General features: G+C 40.3%; 2 protein-coding genes across 3 annotated transcripts; one reads left to right on the top strand and one right to left on the bottom strand.

The window, feature by feature from the left end:
* Window positions 1-3,392: 3,392 nt before the first annotated feature.
* On the bottom strand, window positions 3,393-8,041 carry LOC116317741 (butyrophilin subfamily 1 member A1-like). Its single transcript, XM_031736597.2, has 3 exons — window positions 7,778-8,041; window positions 6,159-6,479; window positions 3,393-5,920 (listed from the first exon to the last, which is right to left on the bottom strand). Exons 1-3 carry the CDS (start codon window positions 7,845-7,847, stop codon window positions 5,760-5,762), a joined length of 552 nt encoding a protein of 183 aa, XP_031592457.1. The 5' UTR covers window positions 7,848-8,041; the 3' UTR covers window positions 3,393-5,759.
* Window positions 8,042-11,726: 3,685 nt separating this feature from the next.
* On the top strand, window positions 11,727-15,945 carry LOC120435816 (Fc receptor-like protein 5). 2 transcript variants are annotated; one of them, XM_039605933.1, is made up of 6 exons: window positions 11,727-11,869; window positions 13,892-13,927; window positions 14,855-15,115; window positions 15,195-15,440; window positions 15,516-15,698; window positions 15,785-15,945. In XM_039605933.1, exons 1-6 carry the CDS (start codon window positions 11,839-11,841, stop codon window positions 15,859-15,861), a joined length of 834 nt encoding a protein of 277 aa, XP_039461867.1. In that variant the 5' UTR covers window positions 11,727-11,838; the 3' UTR covers window positions 15,862-15,945. The 2 variants fall into 2 exon arrangements, with proteins under 2 accessions (XP_039461867.1, XP_039461870.1); XM_039605936.1 differs by lacking the exon at window positions 13,892-13,927 and having other exon boundaries at window positions 11,745-11,869.
* Window positions 15,946-19,005: the final 3,060 nt, after the last annotated feature.

Below are 19,005 nucleotides of genomic sequence, written 5' to 3'. Positions count from 1 at the left end.
AAAGGAGACTTTGTGTCTCTGAGCTGTGAGGAGGACGACAGCTCTGCTGGATGGACTCTGAGGAGAAACACAAGCAAACAACAGACGACTCAGTGTGGAGATGGGTGGGGAAAACCAGCTGGGTCTTCCTGTAACAACAATGTTTTCCTATCAGACAGTGGAGTTTACTGGTGTGAGTCCAGAGAGGGTCCCATCAGTAACATGGTTAACCTGACAGTCACTGGTAAGCTGAGTGTGTGGAGTTAGTGTTGATGAAGCTGTGTGTAAATGGATGAAATGCTGTAGTTTGTCTCTGTGTTGAGGTGGATCAGTGATCCTGCAGAGTCCTGTCCTCCCTGTGATGGAGGGAGATGACGTCACTCTGCTCTGTAAAACAAAGACCACTCCCTCCAACCTCCCAGCTGCTTTCTATAAAGATGGCATCTTCACCGGGAAAGATTCTACAGGTCACATGACCATCCAGCATGTTTCCAGGTCTGATGAAGGCCTCTACAAGTGTGACATCAGCGGTCATGGAGAGTCTCCATCCAGCTGGATCACTGTCACAGGTGAGGAGCTTCACTCTAAATCCCTTATTTCATCCACATATTCACCTGAACAGGTGGGATTCTCTCTGCAGAAAAACATACTACCACACCACCACCCTCCTCTACACCACCTCCCACTCCATCAACTCCACGTCCTGACTTGTTATCACTCAGGCTTGTATTTATCCACCTGGTGGTGTTCTGTCCATACTTTATCTCCACTCTCCTCGTGGTGTCTTTATGTCGACAGAGAACTAAAGGTAACACTGTGAATCATTCACTGATTAATCAACATGCTGAATTATCTATAAATTAACAGCTGAAACACTTCTTACATTTTTACAGGAAAAAACATTTGTGTGTCAATCCAGCCCACTCATCCTGATCAGGGACTGGATGAGCATGATGATGTAATCACTGATGTCAGCACAGATTATCACTTCTGAGTCAGAGCTCTGTTGTGTCTCTGTGAGTCTCATTAACTTTGTCCTCTCCATCTCTGATGTGGAGATTATTTGAATAAATGGACTCTGATGTTCATCTCTCAACAATTTTTCTGTAAATAACCAGCAAATATTTCTGCTCAGAGTAGAAGATCCATCATGTACTGTATGTGCACCACTGCAGCTCTGTCACTAAGTATTGTACAAACCATTAAATGTATTTATTTTTCTGACCTGTCTTCCCAGTTTGATGTTTGTGCAATGTATGTATGGTCGGATGGGGGTTAAATTTTCACTGCAGGTAACATGCATGTGTAACATTGCATGTGGCATACTCCTCAGGAGGTTGTCCAGGCTATAAAATTGTTCCCTAATGGCAAAACAGCTGGACTGTTTCATTTCTATAAAACATTTTGCGACATTCTTGCACCATTTGTGCTTAGGATGCTGGGCAACTCAAAAAATGAAGGAAAATTGCCTAAAACCAGTATTGCTCTCATTTGGAAAAAGGGAAGAGTTGTGACTGACCCTGCTAATTTTCGGCCGATAGAGTTGTGACTGACCCTGCTAATTTTCGGCCGATAGTACTTCAAAATTTTGATCTGCAGATAATTACAAAAATCCTAGCTACCAGATTGAATAAACATTTAGTATCTAATATTCATCCTGACTAGACAGAGTTCATCCCTGGCAGACTTTCCTTTTTCAACATTAGGCGATTACTCCGTATAATCTGTTCTGACTATAAAAATTGTAAGGGAGCCTCAAGTGGCCCTACAGTGGCTTGCAAAAGTATTTGGCCCCCTTGAACTTTTCCACATTTTGTCACATTACAGCCACAAACATGAATCAATTTTATTTGAATTCCACATGAAAGACCAATACAAAGTGGTGTACACGTGAGAAGTGGAACGAAAATCATACATGATTCCAAACATTTTTTACAAATAAATAACTGAAAAGTGGGGTGTGCATAATTATTCAGCCCCCTGAGTCAATACTTTGTAAAACCACCTTTTGCTGCAATTACAGCTGCCAGTCTTTTAGGGTATGTCTCTACCAGCTTTGCACATCTACAGACTGAAATCCTTGCCCATTCTTCTTTGCAAAACAGCTCCAGCTCAGTCAGATTAGATGGACAGCGTTTGTTAACAGCAGTTTTCAGGTCTAGATTCTATCGTGGTGCATACTGCTGGGATTAGGCAGGCTTGGGAGAATGAATCGGGGATGAAGGTGTCTGAATCTATGTGGAATAAGTGTCTGTCTAAAATCCATTCTTGCTCCATAGACGCCAATTAATTCAATTTAAAATCCTCCACCGATTGCACTACTCTAAGGTCAGATTGCACCAGATTTATCCTTCTATCTCCCCAATGTGTGACAGGTGTAGACGGGCAGAAGGTATGTTGTTCCATGCCTTTTGGTCTTGTGCCTCATTAACAGACTTTTGGTTTAATATATTTGGCTGGTACTCCAAGGCATATATGAAACCTCTACAGCCTGAACCTGAACTTGTAATTTTTGGATGTTCTCCAGCGTCAGAGCTACTCCCAGCTACAGTGCAGCGGCCATTGGAACTAGGTTTGATTGCTGCCAAGAGGTTAATCCTGAGGGAATGGGCGTCCCCCACTCCTCCTTCCTTTCAGTTGCGGGTAACAGACATTGTGTCCATAATACAAATGGAAAGGTTCAGCAAGACTCAAAAGATTCTGTTCTGAATGTCTGGAAGACCTTCTTGGAACACTTTGCAAGGACCAGACTGGGCTAAACTGGACCCAGATTTGTAAACTCTCATCAACTCCAGCTTTTGGTACTTTATCCTGTGGTGTTTTGTGAAGTGCATGTTTGTCTGAATTAATCATTTTTTTCTGTAACACATCTGAGCCGGTCTGTTTTTGTTTTATATTTTTAAAATCTAAAATAAAGTTATCAAAAAAACAAAACAAAACATTGCATGTTATGGAATTGATATTTCTTATATTGTCATATGTGCTAAAATACATAGATATATAATCATTGCCTTTATGCGTCCTAATATGCCTGTCATTATGAAGAAAAGGCCAGACAGTCAGAGGATTTATTTTCAACCTTCTAACATCGCCTCTGTCAGTGCGCCCCAGGGTGGCTGTGGCTACAACGTAGCTTGCCATCACCAGTGTGTGAATGGGTGAATGACTGGATATGTAAAGCGCTTTGGGGTCCTTAGGGACTAGTAAAAGCGCTATATAAATACAGGCCATTTACCATTTTACCATTTACCATTTCCTTTATCTGTCCGTGCTGTCTTTACTTAACTGATCACACCCTGATCTGTGTCCGCCTGGAAGGAACAGACAGCTCAGCACAGCTTCTCTGAGTTTTAAAACCTTTTTCTCCTGAAACGTCCTTCTACCAAAAAAACAACACAGTCAGCACACAAACACTGATTTAACACAGTTTTTATTCATGTCTTTAAACACAGTGAAATGTTTTACCACAAAGATAAAGTGGAAGCTTCTCCCCCTCCTCAGCCTCTGATGTCACAGTAAAGCGCACCCTGTGCTCTCACGATAGGAGATCTGACTTCATGAAAATACTTTTTCAAAGTCTTAAGGATCATAAAATTAAAAAGTGCATAAATTATCTGTGTTAAAATCTGTTTTAAACCCCATTCCAGTTTCACTACAGCAGCATACATCATATCCTGTCACCTGTCAAAGTTTATATAACGACATCTTTACAGCCTGACAGAAAAACTTTGTAAGTTAAGAAGACTTTTAAGTAATTACCAACGTGTTCACTTGGACGTATCCCATGTGTTACACTAAATCCCTGCATTGTATTTAAAGTGGACATAAAACACTACATGTGTAAAGGTTAGTTTACACCATGGAGCCCTGCTGTCAAAGACTGTCAGAGGTGTAACACTGTCTCTGAAGCTGGATTTAAAATAGTGAGTGTTTAAAGATTCATTTTATTAAGCACCATCTTGTGTCAGTACAGAGCGTGACATCACTGGGTTGGCTGATTGCTTGCAACTCACAGACATGCATAAGTTTATGTTAGCTAACTAACGACATAACCAATAACTTAGCAGAAAACATAGAAACTAAAACTAAAAACCAGTCTAAGGGGATGATTTTGTACTGTCCCTGTCTGCAACAATGAGTTATTTTATACTAAGAAACTGAGGATAAACTGTCCACTTTCACTCTCTGTCTCTTTAGCAGTAAGTGATTCTTCAACGTCGGCTAGCTGAACTGAAACATGAGAATCCACCTGTGTTAAGAATGAGGAGGAGAGCCTGTTTGAGTCAGGTACACTGGTGGTTCACAAAACTAATGCTGATTTTAGTTTTCGTATTCTTGCTTTGCACTAAGTGATCTGATCTGTCGCTAGTTAGCAAACATAAATGAATAGAAGTCTATTAGCCGACCAACCCAGTAACATCACATGCTGTACTTGCACAACATGGTGCCAAACATACTCTACAAATAGAAACTTTATTTCCAGCGTCACAGACAGTGTTAAATCTGTGAAAGCTTTTTAGAGCGTGGCTTCGTGGTGTAGATTAGCCTTTTTACATGTAGCGTTTTATGTTCACTTTAAAGAAAATACTTAAATACTAAATGCATTAGTGATGTAAGTTGATGTTATCCTATTGAATGAATCCTTCCAGTAGCATGAATGCACAGCGATATGGTTTAATCCTTAATTATAATCATTTTTTCTTATTTGCATGTATAAAAAATTATCCACCCTCCATCCTCTGTCTACCCAATCCTCTTTACCTTTTAGACCCTGTTTTTAAATGTGCACACCACACGAGACGTTCTTGTCTTGACTTTCAGTGAACACAAATATGTCTATACAGCATCTGCTTCCATCACTCACACATGGAGGTAAATCTTTATCTGTGCAAAGAGTCATTTTACTGTAATAGTTACATTAATCTGACAATTTACAGGATATCTTCACATTCACAAATAAAACATTTTTTTTTAGCATTAGCTTATAAAATATAAAGATTTGTTTACAAAACTGTAAAACCAGGACATCTTACATTATAATTCATAGAGAGGAAAACTGGCTTCACCTTTAAGAGAAAACACTTAACACTTTGGAGAGAAGAAAAAAATACTTCCATGTCTACTAATTACTTGATATAATCTGAGTTCATGTGATCTCAGCTTTACAATCGTCCAACAGTTCTGCACCTCACAAAACCGCCACCGAGAAAAGGGAAAAATCAAGGTCACATGACATATTACTCAGTTTCTGTCATGAACTCTAACAGCTCAGTTTGCTTCTCCTGTTTGTGTCTTATAACTAGCTTTGGTGTCATGACACCCTGTCCCACACACCAACAGAAATCCCTATCCTAATGAGGACACACATATGATCTTTCTTTTATTATTAAGGTTTCAACACAAAGCAGCCCAAAGAGACTTCAAAGCGATCACCAGCTGCTCCACTGTAGAAACATGGACAGGTAGAAACAGCAATTTCAAGTCTGACTGATCATCTCTGCCTTTGTTACCTGTTACAGTTCAGACTCTGGCTGCTGGGCTGGGGTCTGCATACACCCAGTTTCAGCAACACTCAGGGTTATTGGCTAACTTAGCTTAGCATTAGCATACTGTCTGTGCAAATGGTTGCAAAGAGCCAAAGTTCTGTTACCAGCATACTACAGTTTAGCATTGCTCTGTTGTCCTTCTGTGCAAACAATAAATAAAAGTAATGGCCACATCTCCACTGTAAACCACTCCACCATTTTCCTACTTCATGTAGTGCAACAAAGAGTTTCAGTTCACACATGATAGTACAAACCGTGACGCCTGCGTTTTTTATGTTTTCGGTAAATTAAAAAAACACCAGCAATGATGAACATCGCAGGAAGGGGCAGACCAGCTTTCAGTCCAACAAATCCATCCTCGTTCACTCCGTCTCCACTCTGTCCTCCTGTCTGACCTGCAGGTGAGAAACAGGTGTGAGGTGTCAGCTGTCAGGTAGGTGATGAGTGAAGAACAGAACAGAATCCATTTCCTCTTCAAACTGCTGTCAGACATTATCTACTGCACTCTGATCACATCACTCAGACCAGCTGCTTTCTACAAAGTCTCATCAACAACATCTTTAGAAACAAACATCAACAACCAGGAAGCAGCTTCACCTCTGATCACACACACACTCAACTCTACTCACTCACCTGCAGGAACAACTCTCAGGTAGATGCTGCTGATGGACTTCCCATCTAACAAACGACACTCATATGTTCCCGTGTCCTCAATCTTCACATCCTTCAGAATCAAAGACACGTCTCCATCCGTCATCTGTCTGTCCTGCAGATCCACCCGGTCCTTAAAATTTGGATGCTGGTTTGCTGAATCAAGCTGCTGGTCCCGGTACAAAAGGACATATTGTGTCTTCAGGTCAGCTCTGCTCCACTCCACACCTGTGATGTCGCTGTTTGGACCTCGACACGACAGAGTGGCAGTCTGTCCAGTATCCGCTGTGATGATTTTCCAGTCTGAAAGAAGAAATAATTCAGAGCCGAGAGTTTAATGGGATCAAAGTATAGCAGCCAATCAGAGTAAGGAGCTAAGAGACTACTCAGCATGGGATTTTCATGTGTTTCACATGGCAGCTCAGGTAACTTTATAATCTTATGACCCCCTTAAGTCCTTTTATGATCTATCTTTTAATCTAAATTGTTTATTTTCTTGTTTTCGGTGCTGTTTTACTATTAAACTGTTTGGAAATTCTTCATCATCCTTCAAAGATCAGCAGGTCTCCGTCTCTGTGGGAACTCTGTGGACAAATGGATTGGGAACAGAGGGAGTTCTCATGACAGTGTTACAGTCCCCTACAACTACAAATGCATTGGTAACAGCAAATAGTCTTTATGTGAGCCTAACAGAGCAACACCACATGTGTGGATTGTCAGAGCTCTGTCAATGCTTTCCTGCACAGCTGAAGTCCATGGCTGGCCACCGGGAAATGTCCCTGATAGAACTCAGCTCACCTGCATTGAGCTACCTAGTCTTGGGACTGGTATTAGGAGCACACCGGCCTCTGAGCCCTTCTTATAGAGGTGGGCAGATCCATCCAAATATCAGTATCGATACAGTGATGATATTGGTATCAGATTGAAAATGTGTTGAGAATTTTCAATTTGAGGACGACTGAGCCCATAAATCACAACACACTGCTCACCCTAACATAATCTGCCTTTATGACTTAAAAGTATAGGTACTGGTATCTGCAATACTGACCCTATATTTACTTGATATTGGATGAACACAAGAATATGTAGTATTGCACAGCATTACTCTTTGGTAAAATCCTGTTGTAGGCTATAACATAATGTTCCATAAAAGTAAAAATGCATAACTTTTGCAATTAATTGTCCAAAACTGGTCTAGTTTTATGCAGGTTATAGTAAAAGCTGTTTTTTAAAATACATATATCACTTGTAAACATGCAGTCGATATAGTCTCCACCTCCTCCTGCACACCTGAAACTCCTCCCTCAGTGACAGCGCAGAGCAACATTATCTGTTCTCGGGATCTTATCGTGTTAATGAAAAGAAGCTGTTGGGAACTGAGCCCAGCACCCCGCCGTGCGTATTTCAGAATAACTGCAAATAAATCGGGTTGCGCGCTGAGTTTTCGTGTCTCATCTCCACAGCACAGGTTAAACAGACACTAATGACACAGATATTATAGGCTCAGCTTTACAGACTTTTCAGAGTATAAAGTATAAAGTATATATAGTATAAAGTGAACTCTCGGACTTCATGTTGCTTTAAAACAGCTCGAGTCTCACCTGCAGAGACCAGCAGGACGCAGACAGACAGCAAACTCCAGCAGAGACACGCAGACCTCCCAGCTCTCATTTCCGTGTTCGGACTTTTCCTTCTTCAGCTTTAAAACAAACTTTAAACTTCCTCATCGATAGATCCTGGGTTTGAGATTATCTGATTTGTACTTTATTAAAAACATTAACATTTAATGTTGTTTAAATATGTTTCCTCCGTGCGTCTTCCGCCTCTTCCGTGATCGTGTCAACGCAAGCAGGGGCGTGGAAGCGGTGGTGGAAGAGTAGGACTACCCAGGGCCCCTGAGGTGGGAGGGGTTTATCCAAACCTAAAACAAAACTTTTTTTTAGTTTGCATTTTTTTGTTTCTTATAAATAGTGTCATATTTAAATTTCATGAATAAATCAGTCAGGTGACTGAACTTTGATTCCAAACTAGCCGTGATAACACTAGGCGTGATGCCATTTCACCCCTTACAGATAAAAAAAAATGGTTTAGTCCACCCTGCTGTAGGACTTGCAGCAGCAGCCTGTCTATATGAATGCTAATGCACACAATGAGTCATGTCTTTAAACAGGAAAGTAAACTGAAAGAACCAAACTAAACAAAGGAGCGAGAAAACAAACTGAGGAGAGTCGACTGCTAACAAAACTCTGACTTTCAGCACCCACAGTGCAAAGAGCTGTCACTGAAATCTGTTGATTTTATGCATCAGAATAAGTAAAAGTTTTATTCTTGCAGAAAACTTTCATACTTACTGTTCAGTTCTTGTCCCGTCACCAAATTTAACTAACTCTGTCACATTAAGAAAAAGAAAAAAATCAATGTAGCAGAAAGATGTGAAAATAATGATATTTTAACTTTTAACCCGTTTATCAGGGAACGTTCCCACAACCTCAGTAACATTCCTAAAACACCCTCAGAATGCTGCAATCAAAACTTTTTGTCTTAATTAAACTTTTGACCTCACATGAACTTTATTTCATTTATTTTTGGTGACAGAAACCTGGCGACGACTCCAACCTCCTCCACAACACACTGGACAATCTGAGGAGCAGTTTCAACAACAGAGTCCTTCAACCATCACAGGAGGCCATTCCTTCCTGCTGCTGTCAGACTCTTTAATTCATCCATGTGGTCAGACCCACACATACTGAGCCACAGTAAACACACCTCACTGCACAGCGTCACTTTTTGTACACCACAACATATGTTTGCATACCTGTGCAGCTATGATACTGTTAATATCCCACTACTGTTAATATTACTGTCCTTTTATATTTATATCTCTTTTTATGCTGCTGCTGACAGTTTCCCCTCTGGGATTCATAAAGCTTCTCTGATTCTGATTCTGAAATGATCATATTAAACGGTTTCTTGAGAACTTCACTGTAACTTGTTTATAACATTTGTTATGATTGTGTGGCCAGGTGTTTATTCAGAGAGCAGCAGCAGAGTGAATGAGGCAGGTCTACAGATAAAGTGTAAAGATCACCAGTTTCTCTTAAGTCACATGACTTCAACGGAAGTCTTTTACAGAAGTCATGTAATTCAAACGTCCCTGCTATCTTTACACACAGGACCATTTGGACCATACATAGAAAATTCTTTGTAAATGTCAGAAATGTGCTAATGTTTCCTCCCTTTGGTGTCAAAGGTCAACTTGGGCAACAGATGAAAGAGTTAGTAAGGATTTAAACAGGGTGAAGTCTCTTTGTGGACCCAACTGTTTGTGGAAATACAAAAAAAATAAATAAGAATAAATGTGGACCCTTCTTTCAAGCAATGTTGCCACTGAGGTATAATTTTTCTAATATTTCAAACTCTCAACTTTTCTGCAACAGCTTGGGGATGGCCTCTTCCTGTTCTAACAGTGCACAAAAGCCAGTTCCATAAAGACATGGATGATTGTGGATGAATGAGTTTGGCCTGTGTGGTCTGATAATGGAACTAATCTAGTTGGTACTAAGAAAGAGACTAGGGGCAAAGAGTCGACATGGGTAAAATACCATGTTTGAGGGGAGTAAGCTAAGGGTCACTGATTTCTCTTTTACTCGGCAAACAGTAGGTGACAAAGGTCGCCAAATTCTGTTCAGTGAAGCTAAAACAATCCTTAATAAATTGCCCAGCACTTCTATATCCTTTTGATGTAGAACCTTCTACACAGAAAACTATACTTTTATTCAACCGTCAACCTGTTTTCCCTCAGCTTTCCCAGGCTGGTGGAAACAACTACAGTACCTGGCTTAAGTTACATAAAACCATTTCATCCTTGTCTTGTTGCTTTAATCTCATTCACTTTGATCTGTTCTTAAAACATTATGTTTATTTCCTCTCTGGATGTGTTTGATGGTAATGAGGTGTCTCAGGGTAAGGGCCAACTTGAACTGGCACTACAGAAAGCTGTAGAGGTGCAATTCTGGAGAAAAAGTAACTAAATGACGTCTCTGCAGCTCAGTTCAGTCCAAACTCAAGTGGTTTAAATAATGGAGACATGTTGTTCTTTATCTTTGAGTGGGGAAAAAATGTGGCAGGTGACAATGATGGCGAAGGGGAGGATTTTTTGCTGTTGATTGTGGTTTTATGTACTCCAGATTCTCTTTGGTGGTGGATTATTGGTTTTTGAACAACTCTTGACCAAAGCAAAGCCGGCAAGGAGCTGCAAGGCCTATGTGAGCCTGATGATGACCGTGGCACAGCCTGCGAAGTTTAATAAAAGTCCATATACTCTATACTCACTACACAGTAGGTCAGTAGGTCAACTATTAAACCCCTTTTATTGTTTTATGAAACTCAGAAATCCATTATCTCCAATTATTATCAGCCACAGCCAATTAGTGAGTGTATAAAACAACACTGAGTGTAAGCCAATTATTGGTCAAGTATGTACACATAAAAGAGTAAAACAGTGACAGAAAAGGTTATGTTGACCTCATAATGTAGCAACAGCAGTAATGGCAAATAATTTTTTTTTTTTTTTTCATTTTCATCATTTTAATATGCTGCTTTGTGAGGTCATGACAAAAAGGTTGGAAACACAAGACAAATCTTGTGCCCGTCAACACGAAATATGATTGATAAACATGAATATTTTCAGTAATTCAGTCAGTAATTTTAGTGTATCTGTGAAAAAAAGCTGAAAAACGTCCCTCTGATTTATTTGAAGTGTAAGTAAAGGCCTCACATTCAAGAAAAGGAAATTGGGTGGTTGTTACATTTACAGTTTACTAACTTGGAATTTGAACAAAATAGTTTAATGTTTCTATGGTCAACATAATTAAATCATGTGGGATCTGCATGAAATTCAACAACTTAATTTGATCTTGTGTAGATGACGTGATACAATCTAGTAAGAGTGGTTAGTTGCCTGGACTTACGAAATTCACAATATCACACGAAATTTCAAAACACAGGAAAATCACTGGGGTTATAAGAGGAAGAGGAAGATAACTATGTGTATGCTGTTGCTATTTATTGTGGTTTAACCTGTCAAGGACAAAAATGTAAAGAAAATTCTGCATCAAGCCTTGTAATCACAGATTTCCTACTTTTGGGAAGTCCGGCTTGACGGCGTGGTGGTTAGCACTGTTACTTCACAGTAAGAAGGTCCTGAGTTCAGCTAGTTAGCAGTGGGTTCTCTCTGGGTACTCTGGTTTCCTCCCACAGTTAAAAGTCATGCAGTTATTAAGGTTAGGTTAACTGGGAAAAATTCTCTCTATGTTAGCCCTGCAATAGACTGTTGGCATGTCCAGGGTGTGCCCCAGCTTTCGCTCTATCACGTTCGGGATAGGCCCCAGGCCCAAATGACCTGTGTGATTTAACTCAGTTGTTTAAGGTGAAAAACATCTGTGTGCAACCAATGTCTACTATTGAATTAAGTAAATCCAACATGTTCTTTTTTTCATTGCAGAGAGGTTCTGCTTTCTGCTTTTGTAGAGTTTTGGGGAAACAAGAATGCTGACACCAAGTCAAATAGAAGGAGGAAGAAGGTGAAGAGGAAGAGTAATGTTTTTATTTGAAGTAACTGTGAATTGATATCATTGTTAGTCTGATATCAGTGAGCAGCAGGATGGAGGAAACGTCTCTGCTGTGTCTTCTCTGTAAGTTAACTCTGTGTTTTTCATGCCTCTCCTGTCTTGTTGAATGTGAAACTCTGAACTGTAGCCCTGCACTGGGACGGAGATCCGGTGGGCTGTTTTAAGATTGCTGTGGGTGGAAGTGAGAGGCTAAAATTAAACAGCGGGTCCTAAGAATCATTGTTCTTAGGACCCGCTGAACTGTGTCTCAGGGTTTGCTTCTGTTTTTAAGAGGCTCTTGTTCATTATATGATGTTTGCACATCTGATTCATGTTTGTCCTCAGTTTAAAGCACAATTCAATGCATATAAACATATTTCATCATACAGTATTCATCATTTTCAATCACATGACCGACTCACCACGCTTTTGTGCAAAACATTACTTCATTGTGACAGTCAGCAGTCCTGCAGTGTTTTTCTTTATCGCCTGCCCTGAGCCAAAACTACTTGGATCACCTGTCCATGGAAAAAAACAAAGATGTGAAAAGAAACTATGAATTTCTGGGGCTTGTGATCCATATTTTGTTCCAGCAGCTTGATTTGAGTCTCCCAGTGCTGCAGTTTGGTGACATCTATGAGTACCTTGTAGAGAATTACTCAACTTACAGTGTTGCAATGATGAAAGCTTTCACAGTACAAACAGCTAAGTGTAGTTTCAATCTGGATGGCTAAGTATTACCACCGTATAAAAAGTGAAGAACAAGAAATTGTTTATTGTAAGCTGTATATAGCCAACTTAAACAACTACCACATGCAAGTGTCGCCCCTGATTCACATTAAATGGTTTAGAACAGCCAAATGTACAGACCAGTTGCTAAGTTCGGCAGGATTACAATAGGAACTGAGGTGAATGTGAAATGAAATGGCTGGAGAAAGCAAACAAGCGACAATAGTTATTATTTTGTACAGAAATGAAAATAAAATGAGACACAAATTCCATAATAACAATAATAATAAGCGGGCATAACAAAAATAACCCCCAAAAAACAGTCCTATTGAGCTCAATATTTCAGTTTGTCCTTTTTGGTCATTAGTCAGCTCAAGATTCCTTATTAGTCGAGTCAGGATTTCTTATTAGTCTACCTCCAGTTCTTTTTTTCTTGGTTTTGTGGTTTGAGTACCACTTTGATGCCTCTCTTGAGAGAGAAGAATGAGTTTTTCAACAACAGTTCAGTTCAGTTTGGGCGCAGCCTCGCCATCTCCATCTGGAGAGAATCCAGTTGAATCCATCCAGGATCCAGAACTTCAGTTGCTTTATCAACACCAACAAAAAAACCTAGCCAAAAACGACCGAAAATTCTGCACGTACCAACCGTAGCCTGTGTCGTCCACCTTCCACGTGCGAAAGACCTAGGTCATGTGTGATGGTGGTCTGATGCTTGGAAGGCGGGATTGATACATCTTCCAACAAATTAAATTACCACTACCCAATGTGATACGTGAAACAGGAAAATAAAGTTAGATAACTTCCTCCTTTCAAAATATTTTTTTTTTCAAAATAAAAGAGTGCTAATGCATTTCTACAAATAAAAAGGAAACAAAGAAAATAACAAAAGCTGTTTTCTCTACTGGGTTACACTAGTCCTGTTTTTTTGACTTGCGCAGTGTAGAAACGTTCTGGTAGTTTTCATTTACCACATTAATATCCTGTTATGCTAGTAAAGGCTACAGTAAAGGCTACAGTTTAAATGGGTCATAACTAACAGTCTAGGTTGCTATGGAGAAGCAGGCATTGGTGTGATTTGGTCTGTAAGGCAGGGTTAGGAGAGGTGTGCTCACATGTTGATGCCGTACTCTACATTCTTCTGACAGCTGTAAATAAACGCGGATTAGTGAATCTGAAAGCACAGCAAGCATCTGGCACTTTGGCTAAGTAAGTTATTATTGGTCGTGTCCTAATAGCTCTGAGATCATGTGAAAATTATGAATATCAGTGAGTCTGTGGGTGTGGGCAGGATTAAACACAAATATTGCAGGAGTGGGATTAGAAATACTCCCACATGGGGCTCTACTCTGAACTAACCTGAGTTTAATTTCTCTTTAGTTCTGATCTCATTGCTGAGCTGCACCACAAACCAAGGTCAGTAACTTTCTTCTGTCTCACTGTAAACCTGACTCACTCTTCAAGGAGACTGTGGGACATATTTATTAAGACCATGGTACAGCTAACTGCAGACAGACTCGTCTTCAGTCACATCAGCGATATCTCACAGATGTAATATCATCTACAGCTACTTTTAGTACCATCAATGTTAAGTTAGACTCTTTTTCTCCAATTGATCTTTCTGAGTTAACTTCAATAATTAATTCCTCCAAACCATCAACGTGTCTTTTAGACCCCATTCCTACAAAACTGCTCAAAGAAGTCCTGCCATTAATTAATTCTTCGATCTTAAATATGATCAACCTATCTCTAATAATCGGCTATGTACCACAGGCCTTCAAGGTGGCTGTAGTTAAACCTTTACTTAAAAAGCATCTCTAGACCCAGCTGTCTTAGCTAATTATAGGCCAATCTCCAACCTTCCTTTCATATCAAAAATCCTTGAAAGAGTAGTTGTCAAACAGCTAACAGATCATCTGCAGAGGAATGGCTTATTTGAAGAGTTTCAGTCAGGTTTCAGAGCTCATCACAGCACAGAAACAGCTTTAGTGAAGGTTACAAATGATGTTTTTCTCTGTATGTATTATTGTAGAAAGAGAGAGCATATTTTTCAGTATAAAGCTCCTTTAGTCGACTGTTGTTGTGATTTGGCGCTGTACTGTATAAATAGAACTGAATGCAACTGAAGTGAATCTTACTACTCACAGTTCAGAGGTTTTCATCTCCTACTTCCTTTAAACATACCAATATTTCCTGTTTTTGATAATGAGCCTAGTTTAAGAGATAATGTCTGTTTTATAAAACATCCAATACTCAGAAATGGCAGCTGATGTGAGGAGTTTAGTGTTTGTAAAAGCTGTCTGATTACTGAAATAATTCTGTTTCCTCTCCATTTCCTCACAGCTCGTCTGACTCTGAGTCCCAGCAGCTCTCAGTTCTTTGAATATGACTTTGTGCTTCTGATCTGTGAGGAGGACGACAGCTCTGCTGGATGGACTCTGAGGAGAAACACAAGCAAACAACAGAGGACTCAGTGTGGAGATGTGTGGGGAAGAGGGTCTGGTTCTTCCTGTAATATCACTGTTTTCCCATTGGACAGTGGAGTTTACTGGTGTGAGTCCAGAGAGGGTCCCATCAGTAACATGGTTAACCTGACAGTCACTGGTAAGCTGAGTGTGTGGAGTTAGTGTTGATGAAGCTGTGTGTAAATGGATGAAATGCTGTAGTTTGTCTCTGTGTTGAGGTGGATCAGTGATCCTGCAGAGTCCTGTCCTCCCTGTGATGGAGGGAGATGACGTCACTCTGCTCTGTAAAACAAAGACCACTCCCTCCAACCTCCCAGCTGCTTTCTATAAAGATGGCGTCTTCATCGGGAAAGAGTCTACAGGTCACATGACCATCCAGCATGTTTCCAGGTCTGATGAAGGCCTCTACAAGTGTGACATCAGCGGTCATGGAGAGTCTCCATCCAGCTGGATCACTGTCACAGGTGAGGAGCTTCACTCTGATTTCACCTCTAATTTCATTCACATATTCACCTGAACAGGTGGGATTCTCTCTACAGGTACACTCACAACCACAGCTACAGTGCGAGCCACCATGGAAACAACGCCCCCTTCCTCAGCTCCACTGCCTGACTGCAGCTCCCTCCAGCTTGCATTCAGAGTGGTCCTCCACCTGGTTGTGTTCTGTCCATACTTTATCTCCACTCTCCTCATGGTGTCTTTATATAGACGTAGAACCAAAGGTAGCACTGAATTATTCACTTATCACTCATTGTGCTAATGATGAACTAGTCTCCCTGTGTAAACTAGTCTTTCTGCATATTTACAGGAAATTCCCATTGTGCTTCCCATAATGATGAGAATAATGATGTCATCACAGATGTCACCACAGAGCATCACCTCTGAATCGCCTCTATTGTGTCTCGGTGATTTCTGCAAACTTAATATCAGTAATAAATAAAGCTGTGCATTTATTGTCATTTCTACAAAGAGGTCTTCTGTCATCTGAGTGTTAGAGATGATTTAGTTCTACTAACTTTTGTTTTTTAAAGTAGGAATCTAGAAAGGAAAGCTTGAATGTAAGCCCCGCTGCCATTTAGAATCAAAATGAGCTGGGCTCCAATTTTCTTCCTTCTCAATGTACTTAACATTCGAACTGCGAGGAAAGGTCATTTTGACCCCTTCCTGCAAGAAGAGCAGTAAAAGCAAATACATCCTTGATGAAGTCATTAATTTTCATGTTTCAAGTTTTCAGTTTGTAAGTACGATTTGACAGAGCAAGTATCAATATTAATTTTTAAGATTTTATTAGGTTTATCAGTGATTCAAATCCTTTATTACAGGCTTTAAATTAGTTAAATTACACATTAGGCCAAACTAGTAAATAAAGGGTAAACAAATAAAGCAACAGATAACACTTCCAAAAGAAAATCATTTTTACAGAACGACATTATGAAAATTTAACAGTAAATTTTGGATGACATGTGGGATTAGTTGGCTAAAATAAAGATGATATAAAAAGAGTCTCACTGTGAAACAGACTGAACAGCTGATTGTCCTTGTTTTAAAACTGACTTCACAGCTAAAACACATTTAAAAACAATATTACTGTAAAAGTAGAACAGTGAAAGTTTATCATCTCGTCCACATCTGATAACCAAACCTGCAGCCTTTCATCCACCCTCCACTGTGCTCCGCCTCAGTGGTCAACTTCACCTCCTCAGCTCTCCTGCTCAGGCCTGAACCTGGATTTCACTCTCTCTCTTGCTCAGATTAGTTCTCCGCACTCTGGACTCTGCTCAGGTCCACTTCCCAGCTGCTCTGCACAGCCAGTGTCACGGTCCTGGGTCGGTGACCCAATGTTTTGACGTTTGTATTATTATTGAGCTTTATTTTCCTCATGGTTTTGTCTGCTAGTGTTTTTATTTTGAATTTCTAGTTTTTAGGTTTTGGTTCCTCTGCTTCTCATGTCACTCCTGTCCTTGTACTCCGTGTTCCCTTCAGTGTCTAGTCCGTGCCTCTGCTGTTTTACTTTGACGGGTCCTTGTCTCATGTCAATGTTTCTAGTTTTGCTTCCCGTTGGTCTCCTCAGGTGTGATTACTCCCTGCTGTGTCTCATCCCCTCGTTTGCCCTCAGTGTATTTTAGCCCTGTGTTTCTTTCTGTAACCTCATGGTTGTGTGTTTCCCTGAGTGCCTTTCTGTGTGTCTAGTTTATATTATTTCCCAGAGTAGTTTGTATTGTTTTACCAGCCAGCAAATAAAGCTTTGTTGTTTTGAGTTTACTCTTCACCTCCATGAGTCTGCATTTGAGTCCTCTCCTGCCTGCACACAGCCAGGAACCTGCCCAGTTTTCCAGACAGTCAGTCACACACTCCCACTCTGACCAGCTCTGCTCTGGCTCAAAATCCTCAGCTTAACTACAAACCCCTATATATTTATGAATCATATCTAGCCAGCTCTGCCTTGTGCAACAGCAGCCTTCATGTTAAAATCTGTGTAAACAATAACCTGGCCCAAGTAGTGGCTCCATATTAATTTCTATGAGGTGAAATGACTTCCTTTTTTCCTTTTGATCCCACTCACCCAAACATTCAGTATTTGATGATTAACCCCATTTTTGGAAAAGCCATGAAATATGGGATCATTAGGTTTTGTTTCTTAAAGAGTTGCAGGAGCTTTGAGGTTCCAGTGGTGGTTCTAGTGTTAACAGAGTGGAAAGCCAATACAGACACAAACAACATGATGCAGACACTAGCAGCACATAGAAATACTACAGGGAGGGTGTGAGACTTTTTGCAGGATGATGCAGCAACAGAAACTTGTTCCTGAATGCAGAAAAGACCCCAAACAAAACTGGTATTCGACTTCAGAGGAAAGCGGCCCATGCACACCCCGATATGACTCAAGGACACTGCTGTGGAGCTTGTGTAGCATGTAAGATTCCTGAAAGTCTGCCCTTGACCCCGTGCACCTCCTTCATTGTATAATTTTAAAAAATAAAAGTTTGCCGTTACCTGAACGTCCTCATAAAAGAAAGAAAGAAGTTAATATTTACTCTATGAAATCATGATAACATCCACTGCTTGATGGAAAAATCTGACATTACATGGAACGTATTGTTCAGATTTAGAGACTCTCTACAAAGTGATTATATCTGCGATATCCGTCAAATGTTTAAATAATTTTAACAAATGTATGTCCTTATTCTTCATGAATGAAGGTTTTTTTTAAAAACACTCTGGGGCTTTCTCTTTAATAAATGAACAAACCCTTCAGTCCTTTTAAAGGTGGCTGCCCCCTGTTGCCCAAACATGTGCTACACAAACACAGAAGCAGGAAGAAAAAGCAACATCTGTCTGTAAAAACTATTTCAACCTGGGAATGATCCACTAAAGAGACAGACTGCTCTGTCAGTCCAGAGTATTTTGTAAAACTGGCACAGAAAATACGTCTTTGTGTTTGCATAGTATCTATAGAAAACCCACTCAGACATGGAGACTGAAAGTGGAGAGCATAACATGTCCACAGAGAGACCCCAACTGAGGAGACTCATATCAGGATCCTTCTACCTGTGATGCTGCAAAACCCTGGAGCAGAGAGTAAGATGAATGGATCTAAACTGCCTGATCCAAATCCTGGAGGGTCCTCAAATCTGTCATGACCCGTCTGTTAAGGTCCACAAACATTTTAAAGATGGACGCAGCATGTGTGATGACACTCTCTGGTTTTGGTCACATTTTAGCATCAATGATGTCACCACGTTGTTGTTGTTTTGTTTTTGTTTGTTTTTTTGAAAGCAGAAGTGACCATATTTGGACAGGCGTGGGTGCTAATTTATCAGCTCATGGTGCCAAGCTTAGTTGCTTATGCAGATTGAACAACTTTTAGAGACAGCTCCTAGTGGACATCAGATGAACTGCAAGTTTTGGCACTTAGGTGCAGGCTTCAGTTTACAGCTCTGCAAGTTGATGCTTTGTGAGGTAATGACAAAAAGGTAGGAAACACTTTTTGCAGTCTACAGGAAAATTAATCTTGTGTCTGTCAATACG

Source organism: Oreochromis aureus, linkage group 3 (assembly GCF_013358895.1).
Source record: "Oreochromis aureus strain Israel breed Guangdong linkage group 3, ZZ_aureus, whole genome shotgun sequence".
In the NCBI taxonomy this organism is placed as follows: domain Eukaryota; kingdom Metazoa; phylum Chordata; class Actinopteri; order Cichliformes; family Cichlidae; genus Oreochromis; species Oreochromis aureus.
The sequence above is the reverse complement of the archived record's forward strand: the minus strand, read 5'-3'. Positions and strand labels throughout refer to the sequence as shown.